The sequence below is a fragment of the Phocoena phocoena genome, chromosome 19, assembly GCF_963924675.1.
Source record: "Phocoena phocoena chromosome 19, mPhoPho1.1, whole genome shotgun sequence".
In the NCBI taxonomy this organism is placed as follows: Eukaryota; Metazoa; Chordata; class Mammalia; order Artiodactyla; family Phocoenidae; genus Phocoena; species Phocoena phocoena.
Window position 1 is genome coordinate 17,354,207 of NC_089237.1, and position 20,683 is coordinate 17,374,889.

Sequence of the window (20,683 nt, forward strand, 5' to 3'; positions counted from 1 at the left end):
GAATCCACAGCCTCTAAGCCCAGAAGGCTGTGGTAGATGGTTCTGACATCTCCAGGGAAAATGAAGAGCAGAGCTTGAAGGCCCCGTGGCAGTGTGGTGGTGAGTCACACCCGCCACTTCTGAAGCGGCGGCTTGAGTGTGTCAATCCGTGAGTGGCACAAATGCAAATGCTGAACTGCTGGTCAGGGAGTGCACTGGCCCTCAGGGTGGACTCCTTCCAGCCCAGGTCACAGACAAGAGCACCAGCAACAATTCAGAGCCAGACAGGTGGTTCCTATGATGAATTTCTATTCCCATGACCCAAGTTTCCTCCCTTCGTGGGAATGTCCCTCTTTCTTCTACGGAAAGTATGTGCGTGTTTCCCCCCCACCTTCCCAGACCAGGCAGGATGGTGAGGATGCGGGGGGTGGGAGTGGCGCTGGTGCTTACGTGTCGTAGATATGGATGTTTGCCGGGATGGCGCTGATGAACCCAACCAGTTTCCGACTCGAGACCACTCGAACCCCACAGTGCCACTGGGGGAGCCAGCCAGGCGGCCGGAGAGCCCTAGAGGAGAGACGGGGGCTGTAGCCGTGGTGCTGCTCGCCAGCGGCCCTGGGGGACTGTCTGGGCTCCACCGCCGAGTCTAGTTCTAAGCTCGTGCTACCACCTCCCTGAGTAGGGGTGAACAGCTCAATTCTCCTAATTCTCTTTAGGGCCAAACCCTCCTGGACACCAATGGGATCGAGCCACAGCTCTTTCTTTCTGCTCAGTCCACTTGGCCTACTTGCTCATCCAACCCAGGGCTGTCACAGTGAAGATTTCATACTGATCCGGTTTCTTTGTGCTCACTTACTCTGACAGCCTGAGTCGGAGCACCGGCCTCCCTGGCTTCGAGTCCAGTGGGTCCCATGGTCGGGAGCTGACTGTGGAGCCTCTGGAGCTCTGGGCTCCACCTCCCCAAAGCACCATCACCTCCTCTCTTTCCGCTTGGCCAGTCTTCCTTTCCCTCCCCTTTCAGGCAGGCCCCCACCGTGCTGGCCTCATGCCTCTACCTTCCCGGATATTAAACGAGGCCCGGGAGGGTGGGTGGCCCAGCCAGGCGAGGTCATTTTCAGGATGAGCATTTCATGCTCATCCTGAGCATGCTCAGGAAATGGATAGAAAACGACCTCTTTTCTTTTAAATCTTAGGTCTCATCCCTCCCTCCCTTCTTACATAAAGTCACTATACAATAGATGATCTTTTCTTCTGGGTACCAATTCCATAAAGGAATCCCTCACCCAGTCATTCTGTCTTAAATAAGGTTTCGATTCTAAGCTCCACGAGAAGCAAGTCTCCTTCAGATGCAGAAACTCAAAAATCGCATACTAATTTGTCATTAAAAGGATGGCTCTTAGCAGGGATGAAAAATCTGGTGCCCTGTCGTTGTTCTGCTCTATGCCTGGCTCTGGAACCTTAATAAGAAAGCCCTTACAACTCACCACAAAAGAAATTCGGGAGAATAATCAAATCGGAACATGTTGTCATCATCTTCCACATAATTCTCATTCAGGAGGGTGTAGAGTTCTTTCAGCTGCGGAGAGGAGGAGCTGCCTTAGAGGTATTCTGCCAGGGGTGGGGACGAACTCCAGTACCCTGGGGCTCCAAGCCTTTCAGGACAAGGCAAACTACCAAAAATTATGTTTAATCTCACAAATCCTTTTCATGGCAGGGACTCCTGGAAGAAGCACCCTAGTGCTTAATAGGAAACTGAGCCACCAAGGGTAGAGTGGCAGACTTAAGTACATGAAGGGGCAGACCAAGAATGTCATCCAACTAACCAACCACTCCATTGTTAAGACAAGGGACTGAATAAATGGATTGAACAAGAAAAATGAAAGCATGAAGAAAAGGTATCTGCCTTGGGGAGTGGCAGGGGTTAACTCTCAACCTGCCAGAGAAGCCAAGAGCTATTTATGTGGAGTCGTGGGCAGACCCCAGGGGCAACGGGTCGGGGCTCTGCTCAGACCTGCTTGGCTCAACTCTTAAGACAGCCCTTGAGGAAGGCCTGAGTAGAAGCCGTCTCGATGTGACTGCAGGCCTGTTCGTGAAAGTGGCAGCCGGTCCACACTCCTGGCCCACCCAGGCCTACTCACCACACCACGGTCCCCCAGGTCCAAGGCATCCCAGGCGAAGTCCTGGGGCAGCGTGTAGGGCTCCTGGCGGATGCTGTCTTTGTCAGGTTCCACGGGACCATGTGTGTTCACGACTTCCCCTGGAAGAAGAGCATAGCCATAAGCCTCACCCTCGGCCTCCTAGGGAAGCAAGGGGCTCAGCTCAAAGACTGACCTCAGCAAATTCCTCCTATCCCTAGGAGCCCTCCATCTCAAGAACACTCTGTTCTTGGCAACTGCAGACCATCTCTCCAGCTACCCTTGGCCCCTAGCTGAGGGCCAATTCATGGCCAAACTTAAGAACCATCAGTGGGATCCAAGGTGGTTGGTTTCTTGGACATTCTTTTAAATCTCCCTTTGGTTCCTGAATGACAAACATTTATCTTGACTAGTTTGGCTCCCTGCCTCCTGGTTGGTGTAGAGTGCTGTCATGGCCCTGGCCCGGGCCCATCGACCTGGATGGATTTGTAAGGAGCTGCAACAAGGCCGCTTTTGTGTCAACAGCAACAACAACATACTGGGCCTATTCCTGAGCTAGACAATGGCGTCCAGGCGCCAGGCTCACTCTGGGCCCCGCCAGCCTTGGCTTTGAACAACGTGGGCCAGTTAACTGCCGCTGCCAGCTCAGGCCCTCGGTGTTTACAGAGCCCTGTGAGCGCCTTCGGGCTGAATCACTGAGTCTACACCACGCTGCCGGGAAGTTACCCTCTGATGGGACATCTCCACCCGGGACAGACACCCTTCCCCTGTGGAGTACATAGAAAGTGAGGGGGGTGCTGAGAAGACAGAGCCCTGATTCCCAACCCCAGCCAAATCAGACCTATCTGATAAACTCAGACAAATCAGCCGCTTAACTTTGGCCCCTGGAATTATTCGGCCCTGGCAGATTCTACAATCCAGAGCTCATTCATGTTCACAACTTAGAAGAATGAAATGTTTAGTACATTTTGAAAACAGTCTTTTCAGGGGACCACTCAGTACACGGCTCCCAGCACAAGGCTCTGTACATTCTAGGCACTCAGTTCATGCTTTTACTGACATTCGGACTCCTGGCCCAAACACACCATTCTAACGTGTAACAGGAAGCTGTGGACCCTCCCAGTGATGGATCTGTGGGGCAGGTGTAGTGGAAACGGCTGCATCCAGCCATGAGCTGAGCACAACACCATCAGGACTGACCATCTAACTCTCGCCCGGCACATTTACTGAACACCAGTCAGACATGGCGTACCAGGACAGAGCTGGGAAAAGACAAGGTCCCTGGCCTCACAAGATGCACCATCTTCTGGGGAAATATTCAAGAAATGAGTCATTACCAACGTGCTAAGGGTCACAAATTGCAAAGTACAGGCAACAATGGGGACACAGCAGGGAAGAATCCAGCTAATTCTTATTTATAAGCTGCTCCCAAATAGGTTTCCTTGGGAGAGCGGTTATATATATTTTTTCCCTGGTTTAGAAATTGGCCTTTTGATTAATTCATAAAGCAGCCCTTGTGAATTGGTTTAATATAAGTCAATCCACTTTCAATTCCCTGCCACGTATAACTTTTTGAGCCTACCAAGCCAAGGGCTGGACCCTTGGAAAGTACCAAGGATTTCTACTCTAGTCTAGGTGCTAATCAATTTTCCCTATCTTGTTTTGAACTTATACCCTTTGCAAAAGACGTTTTCACTTATCTATCTATGGCTGTGTTGGGTCTTCATTGCTGTACACGAGCTTTCTCTAGTTGCGGCGAGCAGGGGCTACTCTTCATTGCGGTGCGCAGGCTTCTCATTGCAGTGGCTTCTCTTGTTGCAGTGCACAGGCTCTAGGTGCGTGGGCTTCAGTAGTTGTGGCACGCGGGCTCAGCGGTTGTGGCTCGTGGGATCTAGAGCACAAGCTCAGCAGCTGTGGCGCACAGGCTTAGGTTGCTTCGCGGCATGTGGGATCTCCCCGGACCAGGGCTCGAACCCATGTCCCCTGCACGGGCAGGCGGATTCTTAACCACTGCGCCACCAGGGAAGCCCTCCAAAAGGCATTTTTAAACTTCAGAACTTTTTTATCCATTTTTTTCCCCTAAATGATTTCATGGACAAGACACTGGTGGTCTTTGCCACTACATGACAATAGTCTCAAGGCCAAATCATTTCATTTAGGCTGGTTACTAGGTCCTGCATGCACCGAGCATTTCCATTTGCGCCTTCACCACGTGTTCACAGAATCCTAGAATGCTCCAGCTCTGGGGCAGGAGCTGGCGAATGAAATGGACGTAGGTCCTCATCATCATGGGTACCAAAGAGACAAGCAAGCAGGCACCTGTCACTCAGTATAATGAGAGTCCACGACAATGAAGTATGGTAGGAGGGGGAGGGGTCAGGAAAGACCTCTCAGAAGAAATATCTAAAGATGTGATCTCAAGGATAATTAGGAATTAGGCAGGAGTGGACTGGGTGGGGCAGGGAGGGTGGGTACACTGAGGGAACAGCACAGTCAAGGCCTGGAGATGAAGTGAGGGAAGGAAGGAAACTAGGAGAGGAGGCTGAAGAGGAGAGCGGGGACCAATCGTGGAGGACCCTGCGAGCTACTGCCGAGGCTGGACTTCATCCTCAAGGCTGTGGGACATCCTGAACGCGTCTTTAAGGGGGAGGGGAGGGAGGAGTGACATCCTGAGATTTGAATTTTACAAAGAGCACTCAATAAGCGCTTGTCAAGTGACATTGCTGAGTGAACTTTTATACAATATTCAATTGGTAAGCCTTAATCTACGTGTTGACAAACCAGCTCTCACAGGTTATCTCAAGGCTGTGTGCCATCTGCAAGACATAGCTGACAAGGCAGAGTTAGAGCAAACACTGAGAAAGCAGAAGCACTTTGAAGAGACTCGCGGTCTGGGGTGCCAGCAAAGCTGGGAGCGGCCCAGGGCTCCTGCCTGCGCTGCTCGGTGGAGACTGGCCTGCCTGCCACCTTCTAACGGCTCCTGAGCGCCTCTGGCTGAGTTGGCGTGGGCTGCTCTGCAGAGCATGGCAGGAACGCAGCCAACTGTCTCTAGGCCACCGTGAGCCGGCGAGCAGCTGAGGAGGACACTGGGGACTCTGAAAGGAAACCCTGGACTTTCAACGGGTTTCTTTCTGTACACTCTACCCCCAAATTCTCTCTCTGCCTTCCGACACCGAGATCCAAAACTAAGCGCCACAGTGCACCTGTGAAGGACTTGGGAGAAAAGAATATGAGATCTGGGAGACCTTAAGCCAAACGAGCAGGACAAGGGACAAAGTGGGGAAGCTTCTCTCTCAGGGCCCGGGGCAACCAAGTACGAGTCCGCCTTCTCCCCTTTCTTCAGGAGTTACTTTTTAAACTAATCTAACAGTGGCCAGATTCCACCCCACTAAGGTCAGGCAAAGTAAAAGGATTCCTCACCCCGCCACTAGCGCAGGAAAAGGGGTGACTGAAAAAGAAGAAGGACGTGGTCTGAAAAGGGAGATCAAAAGTTGATCTGGGAGCACAAAGAATTGTTATACAGCTGAAGACACTGGCTGTTTACAGGCCTTTCAATGGTGAGCTTAGGATGATTTTTTAAAAAAAAATACATTTATTTATTTATTTGGGGCTGCGTTGGGTCTTCGTTGCTACGTGCAGGCATTCTCCAGTTGCAGAGAGCAGGGGCTACTCTTTGTTGCGGTGCGCAGGCTTCTCATTGCAGTGGCTTCTCTTGCTGCGGAGCATGGGCTCTAGGCACGCAGGCTTCAGTAGCTGTGGCACGCGGGCTCAGTAGTTGTGGCTCATGAGCTCTGGAGCACAGGCTCAGTAGTTGTGGCGCACGGGCTTAGCTGCTCCGCGGCATGTGGGGTCTTCCCGGACCAGGGCTTGAACCCGTGTTCCCTGCATTGGCAGGAGGATTCTTAACCACTGCGCCACCAGGGAAGTCCCAGATGATTTTAAACTCCTAAAGAATTCTAAGTCTTTTGAGTGAAATACAATCTCTCACCACAAGTTGGGGAGTGCTGCAAACACAGTACACTTGATATGCTTGAGTCTCACAATTATTAGCCCCCAGTTAAGTGGAAAAAATTAAAGCAAGAAGCTATAAATCACTCTACCCTAAGGACAGTCAGAAGCAGAAGTGGGGTGACACCTCAGCCACGTGGACCAACTGATGCCTATAATGTGGTACTTTCTATGGGCTGACTCACAGACACAAAGGAATCCTTTATTTGGACCTGACTGACCGCGGACCTGAAAGGCAGACTGGCCAGAAGCTTGGAGTGATCACTCTTCCACCGAGCCCCACACCACACACTGCCCAGAAGGCACGTCGAGAAGAAACAACAGCCTCAGTCCACCTTCCCGAGGCCGTCCAGGTCCCTGTGAGCAACAGCGTGGCTTTGTCACGAGCTTTCTGAGAACAAAACGGGAGTACTGTCTACATACGGGTGGAGAAACTGAGGCAAACATCAACGAGTAAATGAGCTAAAGCAGAAGAGAAGCCCATTAATCCCAACTGGCCTCTTCACCAGGTTCCATGTCTACGAAGAATGGAGCAAAGTCACCCATTTGCAAATTCTTAATGAAAAATAAAATCAAACCAAAACCCCATCTGAAAACAGCCAAGGTGCAGAGCAGCCCCCCAGGCCGGATGCCTCTTCGTGCAATTCACTCAGAGGTGGAGCGTGTGGCTCCCGATTCTTCCTGCTGCTTCGTGGGGGAGTGGTCGTCGGGGCCCGTTACCTGTAATACCCTAAGAATAGTGTTGCTGTGACCCAAAGCCTCGCTGGAGGGCTTAGCTGGTGGCCTGGGACCTGGCTGACCGGGACAGCTCAACAGTCCTGGTGGATGGGCGAGGGCAGGGTTCTAGAACAGTGCCTGCTGCTGATTCACGACTCACAACCACCCAGGCACTGCTTTGCTTTGCACCCTCTGGGGGGCACGTCTCAGCTTGCTTCTGGATTGCGACTAAGCTGTCTACAAACTGCATCTGCTCCAGAGCAGAGCTTCTCAAACTTTCAGAGTGGACACAAATCCCCTGCACGTTCTGATTCTGCAGGTCTGGGGCTTGAGATTCTGCATTTCTACAAGCTCTTAAGCAATGTCCATCCTGCGGGCCGGAGGGGCACACTCTGGAGTAGACGACTCTCCTTGGGCACAGCTGCCCCTCTCCCCTCACCAGGCTTTCATTCTGCCCTCACCCCGCTCTTCCCCACCGAACACACTGTCAAATCTCACTGTGTCACTGGAGGGGAGCAGTAACATGGACAGCCTGAAGGTCACTCATGTTTGTCGTTAACACACGTTTTTTCAACATACCTACTTTCCCAGTCACATAGAAAATAGGAACTGGGCTAGCAATGGGTCTAGGGGCATGATGCAACCCACTGCAAAAACGTCCTGTCAGTAACACCCTCTGAAGTCAGCCGTCAAGGTGAGCTGTGGCTCAGTCTCAGCAGGCCTCTCTAACTCTGCTACGACCAGTCTCTTCCAGAATCCTTTTATTTTCTACCTGCCCCACTCCTTTGAGAGCTCATCGTAGCTTTTTAAAGAGGCGCCGACCAAACCTGCATATGGTATTCCAGGTGGAATTAAACTATCACTGTTAAGCAGAATGTCCAATTATTTTGCATCTATTAAGCACGCACTGTCTGAGAGACAAGGGGAAGAGGCTGGGGACGGGCCCACTCCAGATTAAACACTTGCCCAGATAAACAAGTCTCTCCATAAAATCTATGTGGGAAGACAGGTCCATGAGCACACATCCCCACTCATCACGGGCCAATGCCCTGTTTTTCTTCGTAGGTTTAGACTGGATGATGATGGACTAAGAGGACCATTATTTGTTCTCAGCATGTGTTACTGTGAAATGATAAGGTCCCGGAACAACAGTCTTTTCTGAACTGCACTGTAAAGACTGTCCTCTAAAAACAACCACCAAGGAACAACAGAACTCTCTCGTCCTCCCTCACAAATCCAGCATAGAACCCTCAGCATGGCCGAGGCACATCCCTCGCCCTTGCCCTTGCCTTTGCCTTTGCCTTCGCCTTCGCCTGGGGAAGAAAGCAAATACATACCCAGTTTGGGGACGGGCTGCGTGTCCCAGAACTGGTAGCTTCGTTTGCTAGCCTCCTCCATGGTTTTCGCAGGTCCCTGACCTACCGAAAAAAGTTCAATGGCCTTCTGTATTTCCTGGATCCTCTCTGCTGGCAAAGAGTTCATCTGAACAAGACAAAGTTGGGGAGAGAAAAGGCCCATTATATTAATAAACACTTTTGATTCATTCAAGTCCAAGAGTTAAGGGGGTACAACTCAAAGAAGCGGTGTGGTTCCTGAGAGGTCAGCTGTTGAAGTACAAGTGGAGAAGGAGTGGTTGACGACGAGCAGTATGATAGGGAGGTGCTTCCTACAGGGTTTCTCCTCTTCTTAGTCTTACGATGGTTGACGGCAAAACATGGCTTAGTGTAAAATTTCAAACAATGCAGAAATGTCAAAACACACAGAAGATAAAAAACCCAACAGTCCCATCCCTCAAGTATAATCCTTGTCATGAACAGTCTTAAATTTGGGAGGTAGGGTGAGAAGAGGCAAATATAATTTCAGACTTTTTTCATGCAAGTTCCAAACACACACACAATTTTCAAAAACTCAAATTGGATCGTACAGTATTATTTTACTGACTGTTCTTCTTTAAACACTATGTCTTAGAGACCGTTCCACGCAGTCACATGGACCTGCCCATTCCAACAACTGAGTCCCCTGCGTGCACAGACTACAATATATCTGGCCAACCCCCTACCAATGGCATTTTGGTGATTCTGGTCTTCAGTTTTACAGACAATGCTGCAATGAACTTTCTTCTACATCTATTTTTGCTCACTGAATACGTATTTCTACAGGATAAAGTTTAAGAAAGGAGGCTTGCTGGGTAAAAGGAGATACATGTTTGAGATTATATATATTGCCAACTTACTCTCTAAAAAGAGAATATCAATTAACCCAGTGAACAGTGTATGGGAGTATGTTTCTCAAGACCCTCATCATCAGATTTACCAAATCTTAATCTCTGCCAATCTAGGGAAAAAAAAATGTTGCTTTAATTTTCATTTCAAATTTAACCATCTTTTCATATAAAAACCTTTATTTTTTTCTTTGTGAATGGCCTACTCATTTCATTATCTTAAATTTACCGATTCATGTATTGCAAGTATTTGCCCAGTTTGTTATTTACCTCTTGACTTTCACAGAGAAGTTTGAAATTTGTCACTTTTTCTTTTATGGCTTCTGGATCTTATGTCCAGCTTGAGATTATACAAATACCCATAACTTCTAATACTTCTACTTTCCTACACCTTTTTTTCATTGAAATTGTGAAGGAAAGAGAGAATACAAACCAATATATTTACATTGCTTATTCCTGGGAGGTAGAACTGGAAATGATTTTCATTTTCTTCCTCTTGCTATGTTTTTTTCTAAATTCTTTACTATGTATTCCAACACTCTCATAAAGAGAAAAACAGAACGGCTATATAAATGGTGTTTCGTTGAGATTTTCTAATCTCAAAGTGAACCATTTTGATAAAGGTTTCAGTTCAAACCCCCCTGGAGTCATCCAAACACCCACCCCCAGACAAACAAAGAAACAAACAAGAATCCCTAAAGCCAAAGCATGGGCTTGGGCTAGGATTCCTGACTGAAAGACCTGGGTAAACCACCTCCTCTCATCTTTAAAATGGGAAGACCCCCACCTACCCTGCGGAGAAATTGAAGGTTGGGGTTAATTTAAACCATGTGCCTGGCAAGAACCTAGCTGGCCAGCGTGGTGGTCAATAACGGTAGTATTTTTTTTTTCACAGTGGGTTTGGTATTGAAAATATCAAAAAAATTACTTAAAGCCATATCTCAATAAGGTAGGAGATTCAAGTTGGAGTATGACTTTCGAGGCAAAAAGCAAGGGGTGGGTATACTGGAATAATGAGACTGGATTTCTTGTGAGGCTTGTAAACTGAGGCAATTCTAAAAGAATTATGGATATGTTTCGAGCTTCCTCCAGGGCCTACTTTGAAGAGGACAGCACCTACCTGAAATAAAAGGTTTTCTTTTTTTAATGTGGCTTTATTTAAGAAACAAAACAATCCTTACCCATACTTCTGGGTTTTGTGTCGGTGTGTCAGTCTCAGAGGTAAGTTCTAGGCCAATGGTTCTCAACTATGGAACTCAGAAATGGGCTCTGTGGGAGTCTCAGTTCTCATTACAATAACTATAGCATCAACAGAATGCTTGCAATATATAAAGGTCTGCCTTAATAGGAACAGGCCTTTCATTCTCATAGTGGTGGGGACTGAAGACAGAAAAGGCCGAGAACCACTGCTCTAGGCCACAGGGGCGGTCACAAGGGAATCGCTCTCTGGCACATAGCACAACACCCCATGCAGGTATGCACCTATACATTCTGAGGGGGCACCAGGCTTGGGAGTCAATGTCTAACGTGCTGTGCCTTTTAAGGTAGGATAGCAGTTTCAACACCTAGGTCTAGGGCAGCAGAGGACAGCAGAGGGATCCAACTCCTCCCTCTTGAAGTAATACCAGTGGAGACTGTCAATCCACACTTCCTATACATTTACCCCAACACCCTCTCATCTGAAAAAGTGACTCTGTCACCAGAAAACAGAGCCTCCTTGTTACCTTCACAGGCTGATCCTGGGCTGAATCTGTCTCACTGCCTTTCTCTTTCTTCTTTTTTTGTTTCTTTTTCTTCTTTTTGGCTCCAGTGTCATTGGCTGGACTCAAACCACTGTAAGACAAAGTAAATACTGATGCAGGGTTTTTAAAAAATCATCTGTTTTGAGCTACACTGACAAAGAGCTTTCTGTAGAGCCAGACCCTCCTTAATCAAGCCTGTTGGCTTCAGAAGCAGACCAGAGAATCCAGGCCCCAGAAGGGGCACTTGGAGGACACCCGCAGACACAGCTCTCTTCTCCACTCCCACCAGAGCCCAGGGAGGGAGCAATGTGCAAGGGATGGCCTATTTGTTTGAAAGGACCTTTTCTGTTCTTGCTTTTATTTTATGCGGTTTATTTTCTTTCACTTTTGACCGCGTCACGTGGCTTGCGGGATCCTAGTTCCCCGCAGGGATCAAACCCGGGCCCACAACAGTGAAAAGCGTGGAGACCCAACCACTGGACAGTCAGGGAATTCCAATGGTTATTTTCTTTAGATTGCCAGGTTGCTGGCAGCAAAGGCAAATGATAATTGTTAACAGGGCATTCATACCACCAACACTTCCTTAGAGCCTGGAATTTAAAGGGATGACAGCCCAAAGTGGTCTTCTGGAAACTCTCCCTCACTTCCGCTCCCACCCTCCTGACGCATTAGGTTTTCTGAGTTGCCCCATCTGGACCTAAAGCACAAAGCAGTACTGGAAAGGGAGGAAGGAACAAGGAAAAAGGTAGTTTAATGTTGCTGTGATCTGTGTCCAAAATAGTCAAACGCTCATGAGAAATGCCTAAATCAGGCCTGTAGGACTGAGAACAACTACCAGCCGGCTCAGACTGGGTGATCACCACCAGCAAAACACGGCACTAGGAATCTTGGGAAAACAACAACAATGAACACCGAGCCACCCCTGCTAAGAGGAGACGTACATGACACGTGTGTGCCCGTGAGCCACAGTAACGGGGATTTCTCATGCAGCTTTCCCTCCGCATGAGTCACCCAGTGAAGGCAGCAAAAACAGTTTCTTAGCCACATTTAACAGTTTCCTACAGGCTTTCGTTATCGTTTTCTGTATTGTCTCCCAATATTTTTGAGACACAAATCACATATTATACTGTGTTTTGCTAACATTTTCCATTCATTTGCTCCCAAATGTTTTTTCCCAATTCCTGTTGATTTTAGGATAATAGTTTTGATTCTGGGTTTCCTTCATTTTATTGATGAATTTTAAGGTTGAGCTTGCAGGCTGCTTTCCTAATTACTGGTTTTTTAATAGATTTATGTATGCATGTATGTATGTACTTATGGCTGTGTTGGGTCTCCATTGCTGCGTGTGGGCTTTCTCTAGCTGCGGCGAGCGGGGCCTACTCTTCATTGAGGTGCGCGTGCTTCTCATTGCGGTGGCTTCTCTTGTTGCAGTGCACGGGCTCTAGGTGCACGGGCTTCAGTAGTTGTGGCTCACAGGCTCTAGAGGGCAGGCTCAGTAGTTGTGGCGCATGGGCTCTAGAGGGCAGGCTCAGTAGTTGTGGCGCACGGGCTTAGTTGCTCTGCGGCATGTGGGATCTTCCTGGACCAGGGCTTGAACCCGTGTCCCCTGCATTGGCAGGCAGATTCTTAACCACTGCACCACCAGGGAAGCCCCCTAATTTACTGTTGTAGTTGGTTTTTGCCATGTCTAAATTGATTTGGGCATTGTCAGACTGGGAGTAATGCCGGACTATTACTCTGCCATCCTCCCTTGAAATCTTCCATTAAAAAGTCTAAATTAGGAGTCAAACACAAGGGTACAGTGGACCCTAACCTGCAGAATCAGCTAAGTGCAGGCTTTTATTTTAGCTGTACAGTCTAGATAATCAATTTTTCAAAGAATTCAAACAGTATAAAATACATTTTACATACCATATGGTAAGTATCATTTAAGCTTTACTTTATAATTCAGAAAGGCTTCATGGTCTTAACGTGCCTTGGAGTTATTATGAACATTAATTATCATCTCATAGCACATGGTACTGTATAGGGAGAAGGCAACGTGCTGCTATTTCCCGTTGCAGAATGTCCTCAGATTTCTCTTGTCCTAGTCTTGTTAGGAGTGCTTGCATCCAGACTTCACAACTTTGCACTTGGACTAAAGTTATCTCCAGCCTTTCCTGGATCTCCCTGACATCACAACTTCTCTGTCTCCTCCTAAACTCTACACAGCAGTGGGACTCACCTCTGTGAAAATGGCTTTCCATGAGTCCCTCCCACGCTTGAAAGCCTACAGTGACAGCAGCTTCTTATTCTGGAAGGTATCAAGCCCCACTTTCCCCTCGGCCCATCACATTCAGTTCCCATCTAGCTCATCCACCCTTACTTCCCCTGCTTGGGAATAACTGTGCCTGCACCCGTGGGGCCAGGCCTCTCACCAGGCCCCTGCTGCAGAAAGACTAAAGTCAGGGAAAGCAAGTAAGGTCCTGACGTTAGTCGAAGTGTAAGGTTCTGACATCCAGATGCAAGTGCACCTCCTAGATACCATATTAATGGGACACACAAGGCATAACACGGAAGGAAGACCGATGATAACATTCAGAGGGGGAATAAGGTAAACACCTTAAAACCAGATGCTCAGCAAAACCCCCAAGGCCATGGCAAAGAATAGGAACCATAAAGCCATTTACAGACTGAAGATAAAGCTTTCCTCTTATTATCTCAATTTTGTTATTATGCACAGGCCTGTTCGCAGCCTACGACAAGCCTGTGTGGTTTTCTGATTCCAGAGACATTCTCACTTCAGTCTCCGGATTGTATGCAGCATTATAAGTTTAAAAGCTGGTTGATGGGGACTTCCATGGTGGCTCAGTGGTTAAGAATCCACCTGCCAATAGAGGGAACACGGGTTCGATCTCACATGCCACAGAGCAACTAAGCCCGTGTGCCACAACTACTGAGCCTGCGTGCTGCAACTACTGAAGCCCGCGTGCCTAGAGCCCGTGCTCCACAACAAGAGAAGCCACCGCAATGAGAAGCCCGCGCACCACAACGAAGAGCAGCCCCCACTCGCCGCAACTAGAGAAAGCCTGTGCGCAGCAATGAAGACCCAAAGCAGCCAAAAATATAATAAATTAAAAAAAACAAAAAGCTGGTTGATGGCAGGAGACAAAGCAGCATTCCACTGTTAAGACAATTTATAAGTCCTTATTCATTTCAGCTTATGGAATGAATTATCTGGTCCCTGTATATGAATTACCATAAGAACTGTTTTTATGGAAAAAAGAATCAAAAAGGTTAAAGTGAAGAACTGCTGCATATTAACTAACTGAATACTTACTAAACACAATTTCACATAAGGAAAATAGAAGCAATTACTTCCTCCGACTGTAGACATCTTCACAAATAGGCAAAATCGCTAAAAACTCCCTTCCTGCCTTTGCTCTCGCTATTCAGTGGAGCCACTTCCGTGTAGCCATCTCTTTATGGACCCCATTTTTGTGGACAGACCCTGGGTAGAACTCTTGTTCTGTTTTATGCATTACTAATAAAAGTGCCCAGCAAACTCCAAGACCCAAACTAAAACCAAAGAGCTACTTTCATTTTCCTTGGATTGGCTTGAATTTGCACATGCAGCTACTGAGCAACAATCCTGTCTCAATTTGTACATCAAGAATACGGAGACACCTGAAGAACAAAGGAAAGTTTTTAAAAAAGTCACGTGTCCCTGAGCTACCAGGTATTGAGCCATATTCATGAGAACACTATGAGCTCAACATGGTTTGACAGTCAACAACCCAAACAGGAAGACAACTGACTCGGAGAAGAGACTTCCAAGGAGCACAGTAGGGTTAGCTCTCCAGGTGATTATAACACCTTTAATTATCCATAAGAAACCAAGCTCAGAGGCCTCGAGAGTAGGTTTTTAGGAAGCCAATACCATTTCACAGGATGGCTTCAATCTGGATTTGGGAAGAACCGAACCAAACGACCCCACGGAAGCTAGGCTGGTCCTTCTCAAAAGAAGTTGGCTTCATTTTTAAAGGGACCTGGAGTCCATACCCACTGGGTGAGTATCCCTGGGCATGCTGGGACTCCGCAAATTAAAACAGAAATCTCTCAGAGATCTCTCTAAACATGCCAGTCACCTTAACATACTTCAAAGGGACTGGCCAAAACCTTGGAATACAGCAAATCAAAGTCTAACTTTGGTTCATTTGGTTCCAAAATAATGAGCAGAGAATTAGTGAAACTTGCCCCCTTTTTTTGGGGGGGAGGGGCTGCCTGCAGTGGAAAGGGAGGCGGGAATTCACATAAAAATTTTGAAATGTACATTCTAAAGTTGATCAACTCAAGTCACTAACGACCAACCTAGTGAATATGGGATGAATAAGCAGAATGACAAACCAGGAACAGAGAAGTACAGTAATCAAGAAATGTCCTTTTTAAATGAAAGTCGAAATATTCTAAGTCCAAACATGTAAGAAATCCTATGGATGCTCTGGTATAAAGTCAGGGCTGGGGACCTCCCTGGTGGCGGAGTGGTTAAGAATCTGCCTGCCAGTGCAGGGACACGGGTTCGAGCCCTGGTCCAGGAAGATCCCACATGCCGCGGAGCAACTAAGCCCGTGTGCCACAACTACTGAGCCTGCGCTCTAGAGCCCGCGAGCCACAACTACTGAGCCTGCGTGCCACAACTACTGAAGCCCGTGCGCCTAGAGCCCATGCTGTGCAACAAGACACCGCGATGAGAAGCCCGCGCACCGCAACGAACAGCAGCCCCCCGCTCGCCGCAACTAGAGAAAGCCCGTGTGCAGCGATGAAGACGCAACGCTGCCAAAAATAAAATGTAAATAAATAAATAATAAAATAAAGTCAGGGCTGGGGGAGGAGATGGAAAATGAACTTCAGTACTTATTTCTAGAAATAGAATGCAGCACCAGAGTGTGTGCTGGTGGGAGGCAAGGGCAAGCTGACAGAGAGCAGCTCGAGCTGCCAACCTCCAGATAACAGCAGCAGTGCAGGTCCATGACACAGGCCTCCTCTTAATCCTACTGATAACAAAATCCACTCAAAGGTACGTGGCTGAGGGACAGAAGCTGTTTTCCTGGGAGCTAAACCACCAGAGCTGGAAGGAATCTCAGGGCCATCTGGCTTAACCTGTTGTTTACAGAAGAGGAAACCAAGGCCCAGGGACGTGAGGCATCAACTAACCAACTAGTACCCAGGGACAAGTCACCAATCTAACCACTTGGCCCATTCCTCCCCAAACACTGAAGTCTCATTCCCCGTGAGAATTTACCTGAGAACCTTCGAAAGCCCTAAAACAAATTCTTGCTTATCAGAGGAGCAGACAGTAAAGGCAACGAGGAGAGGGAGCCATGTTTTATCCAGAAAGCCTCCCTGACTCCTCCAGCTCTCATTCTCATTGATGTCCATCTGTTTTAAGATTATGATCTCCCACACAATTTAATACTTTATATATATAATGTGTTGCTGCCTGGCTTCCCAATGAGATAAACATTTTCCTGGTACAGGGACCATATCTTTCACAGCTGTTTCCCACAGCATCCCTAGTTATGCTGAGCACACAGTTGACAGTTCAACAAATACGTGCCTGACTGATGCTTTCCAGGCACAACAGACTAAAATAAAACCCTGAAAAGCTAGAACCCAAAAGAGGGTCAGCAAAACATCTTCAGCAATGTTTCCATAGGACAGCTGTGTTAACATTCTATGAAAGCAGTGGCGATGCTGTGCTCTTTTGAGCCACTGTTTGAGATTTTAAATTATCAACTTTCTTATTAAATTATCAACTTTCTTATTCATTGTCTTCTCCCTCCTTAGGACCTGTTCTATTTCTATAAGAGTTAAAACAAAAAAGCTGCACTTTAACGACTTCGAACGGTTCCAATGTCTTAAACACAGACCATGGTTTAGTTTTGATTATGAGATCAAAAGAAAAAAAGAGTTCAGAAAATAAAATTCATGACTTTTGGTTACCTGTTTTCTACCCCTAAAATCTGGAAGTTAAGTTTTTAGGCTAAAATTCAAAATTTCCAGAGAAACTTAATAAATCCTAGCCTCTAACATCCTTTTGATTCTACTTGTAGACATCAGGAAATCCTTCTGCAAATCAAATTTTTTTGGCCATGCCAGTGGCTTGCAGGATCTTAGTTCCTGGACCAGGGACTGAACCCAGGGTCACAGCAGTGAAAGCACCAAGTCCTAACCACTGGACTGCCAGGGAACTCCCCTTCTGCAAATCAATTTATTCATGAGGTATGATTTACCAGCAATCCTATCGGTACAGCATTCAGAAGGCCCAAAGCCAGGTGAATGCAATGGCATTTACAAGGGGGCCCAGGTGGAAACCACATGGCATGAATCAGTATCAGCTGCCGGTCCTTGTGCTGAGACTGCAGGATCCCTTAATGCAATCCCCCAAACTTTGCAAACTCCCACCAATCAGTTATTCTTATAAAAAGCTGCTTGTGAGTCCTAAATTACTGTAAAAATAAAAACACTCTACTACTGCCATCAAGGTACCCAGGAGACCTGTGAAAAGAACAGCAGTTTGTGGCAAGGGATGACAAAAGGCTGCTTTTACTGCCACCCTCTGCCCTCCCAGGGATGGTGAGCCAGAATCTTGAGCGTGCACAAGCCAATTCCTGTCATGAAGGAAAATTGGTCTTTACGGGTCACAAAAGCTCTGATACATTAAGTAGTTTACAGTGGGAATGAGACAGAAATGTAAATTCTACATACTCTGGGTTGGTTTGGTGAGCTAGACTGTAACCTGGCAACTCCTAGGTCAAGTCAAGTGCGGTTCAGAGACCATTTTCAGTAATTTTCAGAGCAGTGACTCAATGCTGGCAGCAACTTCACACACTGGAATGAACTCTGAAAAAGATATCAGTCTATCAAGGACGGTTTAGAGGGGCCGGTCACCTCCATCACCAACTGGCTCCCTAGTTTGGGAAAGTCCATGGGTTACTGAATGCATCCAAAGACAGGACTCACACTGCTGCAGAGTCAGGAGGAAGGAGTCAATGTAGGAGGGAAAAGAAATCCAGCAAGTTCAGAATGGATCCTCCTGGGTGTCAAAGGGAGAGGTGTAATGAGAGCCTCATTACAAAAGCTAAATCAGTCTTTATAAGTGAAGTCTACATGAGATAATCCATGTAAAGGGCTTAACACAGTGCCCAGCACATAGTAATGCTAGCAACAGAGAACATTTATTGAACACTTAACAACAGTGAACCCTCCTTAGCTCCCTCTCGAAGAAAGCAGCAGTAGAAAAAATTCTGAAACAAGTACCGACCCTGTTGAAGAATATTAGTTTCGTTTTGTTTTGTGCTCTCAAGAGAGAACATAGTGTTTGTGTGCCTTAAATGCAACAATCACAAGAGCACCATCCTGGGGGAACTGGAAGAGAGGCTTGCAGGGCAGAGATTTCAGATAGAAGGTTAAAAGGAAGAGCTAAAGCAGCATCCTCCTAAAATTACTAAATTTATGGTCCCAAAACTTATGGACTCTGCAGGGAAAGGGTTAATGGCAGACTTAGTAAAGCTGGGAAATTTTAGAGTGAGCACGTTAAACAATGTGAAAAATCAGCAAAACTGGTTTGCCATGAACAGCAGTCTCCCTGAAATAGGCTCTCATTTACTTTTCATTTCTTCTGCTCTCCAGTCCCTTCTCTCTGAAGCAGCTCTTGATTAGTTTCTTTTTAAATGCCACTTAATTGGGAAATAAAATTAGAACACTTATTTGATATCAGTGATGAGGTTTCTCTTTTCATTTCTGCTTTGATCTAGTTTTGAAAAACCAAAAGCTGAAGAGAGAAATTAAGAAAAAGGAACTAAAAAGATTTCTTCTTCTAAGAGCCAGATACAGCTATAAGCCATCAAATAAATGTGGAAAGAGCCACTCTTGGAGAATCTGAAGAATAAAACAGAAGCAAGTAAGGATAGCTTTATGGAATTCCATTCGAAAAGACCTTTCTTTCCTCTTAAGTTTCTTCATAAAGGATAATATCTCATGATTAGGAAGTGAAGAAAACTTTTAAGAACCCATATTAACCTGTCCCCATGGAGTAAGAGAACAGAATGGGAAACAGACATCCCTTATCAAAGCATTCTTGATCCATGGCTTCCCAGCATCTCGGTGGTATCGATGACACTGCAGAATAAATTCTAGGAACGAATCCTACAAACTAAATAGTCTAAAAGTTTTCCCTTTCCAAAACACCCAGATACTTTACTTGTTTGTTATCGCACAATTAAAATCTACTGCCGGCTGATAAGATTTCTTCTTTAGCGATAAGTCTCTCACTAAAAACAAACAAGAAGCAGAAACTAACACAACACTGTAAAGCAACTATACTCCAATAAAAAAAAAATTTTTTTTTTTTTAATTTTAAAAAGGGGAAAAACCAAACAAGCAAATTAAACCCATAGATGAATCATGACCTGCAGGGAGATACAGCATAAAGATGATCTTAGTCTGACTCTCCACTCAATTGCTCACGGTAACTTATGCCAGGCAAGTTACTGGGGAGGGGGTAGGGGTGGAACCCTACCCCTCTTTCTTTCCTCTGTTGAGTGGATTTTAAAAAAAAATAGCAGAAAAACTGCAGGCAGATACATACACACACACACCTATATACTATATGTGCACACGTGCACATGTGTGCTTATATGTATACATGAAATTTATACTCACCAAATATTTAATTATGGAAGAAACACATGACTAAAAAAATCAAGAACTAAACTTCTACACAAAGAAGGGATGTAAGAACTAGCAGAACCGCATTTCCTATTATTCCAGTACATGAACGCATTTCACTTCACTAGTGTAAAGCACTGAGCCCATCCTGAAAGGCCCAAGAGAACCAGGGTTAGTTTGAACTATCATTAACTTTTATTGCATACTGTCTTTTAGAACTGTTACCATGAAAAGGAGATATTCCCCTTCAATTCTTTTATAACTTTTGAAAACATTTAAACTAATATTAAGTAAAGGCAAGAAAAATTTCAAGAAGCCAAAAAACAGTGGAAAACTACCACGAAAAATTGAAGGATCCTTGATATCTGTGGATTATTTCACAAAAACTGTAGTAAGGCTTACGAGACTTATTTGCGAAAAGGAAGTGTACATGTAAGAAAATATGACATCCTTCCTTCCCCTCAGTGAGGAGAAATGAAGTTCCACTAACACTGGGCTACGAACCTCAACATTTGTCATTCATTCATCCAGCAAACACTCATTAACACCCACTAACTGCCAGGCATCTCAAAGACAGGATCCCTGTTCTGAGACCTCACAGTAGGTAAGACATGGACTGGACATGAATGTTATTTAACTACTGTCATGATAAAAGCTACAAAAAAATACAGTATGTGATTGGGGGGGCAAGCCAGGGGAAGGAGAACAGGAAAGATTTGAAGAATAAAAGGAAAGGGGAAGGCTGCTTCAGATATTATGCGATTTAACCTTTACAACTGGAGGCTAACTAACTTTCCCAAGGTCACAGGACTATTAAGTGTCAGAACCAGGCTTTGAACTCAGGTTTGAATGATTCCAAAGTCTATGCTTTTCCCATCATACCACACAGCTTCTTCCCAAAACTGTCTCCTCTGACAACTGATGGAAAAATGTTGACTCCATCCCAGATGCTAAGTGTCAGAACTAGACTCTGTCCTCCAGGCTGGGTCCTGTTTTTCACCTGCCACCTCCAAACTTATTTATACAGATATCTAGATTCGGGCTGCTAAAAAACTGAATTTGTTCACCCAGACCATAACCATGTACAACAACAACACACCTCCAAAGGTTTTTTTTTAGGTTACCACTTTGTTGTACTTTAAATAAAACACAGAACTTTCCGCCAAACAGTC

The 20,683-nt window shown here is 46.1% G+C and overlaps 1 protein-coding gene across 1 annotated transcript in view; it reads right to left on the minus strand.

Annotated features, from left to right (window-relative positions):
* The window catches only part of NMT1 (N-myristoyltransferase 1), a 30,739-nt gene that overhangs the window by 8,171 nt on the left and 1,885 nt on the right, over positions 1–20,683 (minus strand). Inside the window, exons 2-6 of the mRNA XM_065896560.1 lie at positions 10,785–10,893; positions 8,177–8,321; positions 2,118–2,236; positions 1,464–1,555; positions 430–546 (exon numbers count right to left, since the gene is read on the minus strand). Of these exons, the coding sequence (XP_065752632.1) occupies positions 430–546; positions 1,464–1,555; positions 2,118–2,236; positions 8,177–8,321; positions 10,785–10,893 (582 nt within the window). The remainder of the gene's footprint in view (positions 1–429; positions 547–1,463; positions 1,556–2,117; positions 2,237–8,176; positions 8,322–10,784; positions 10,894–20,683) is intronic.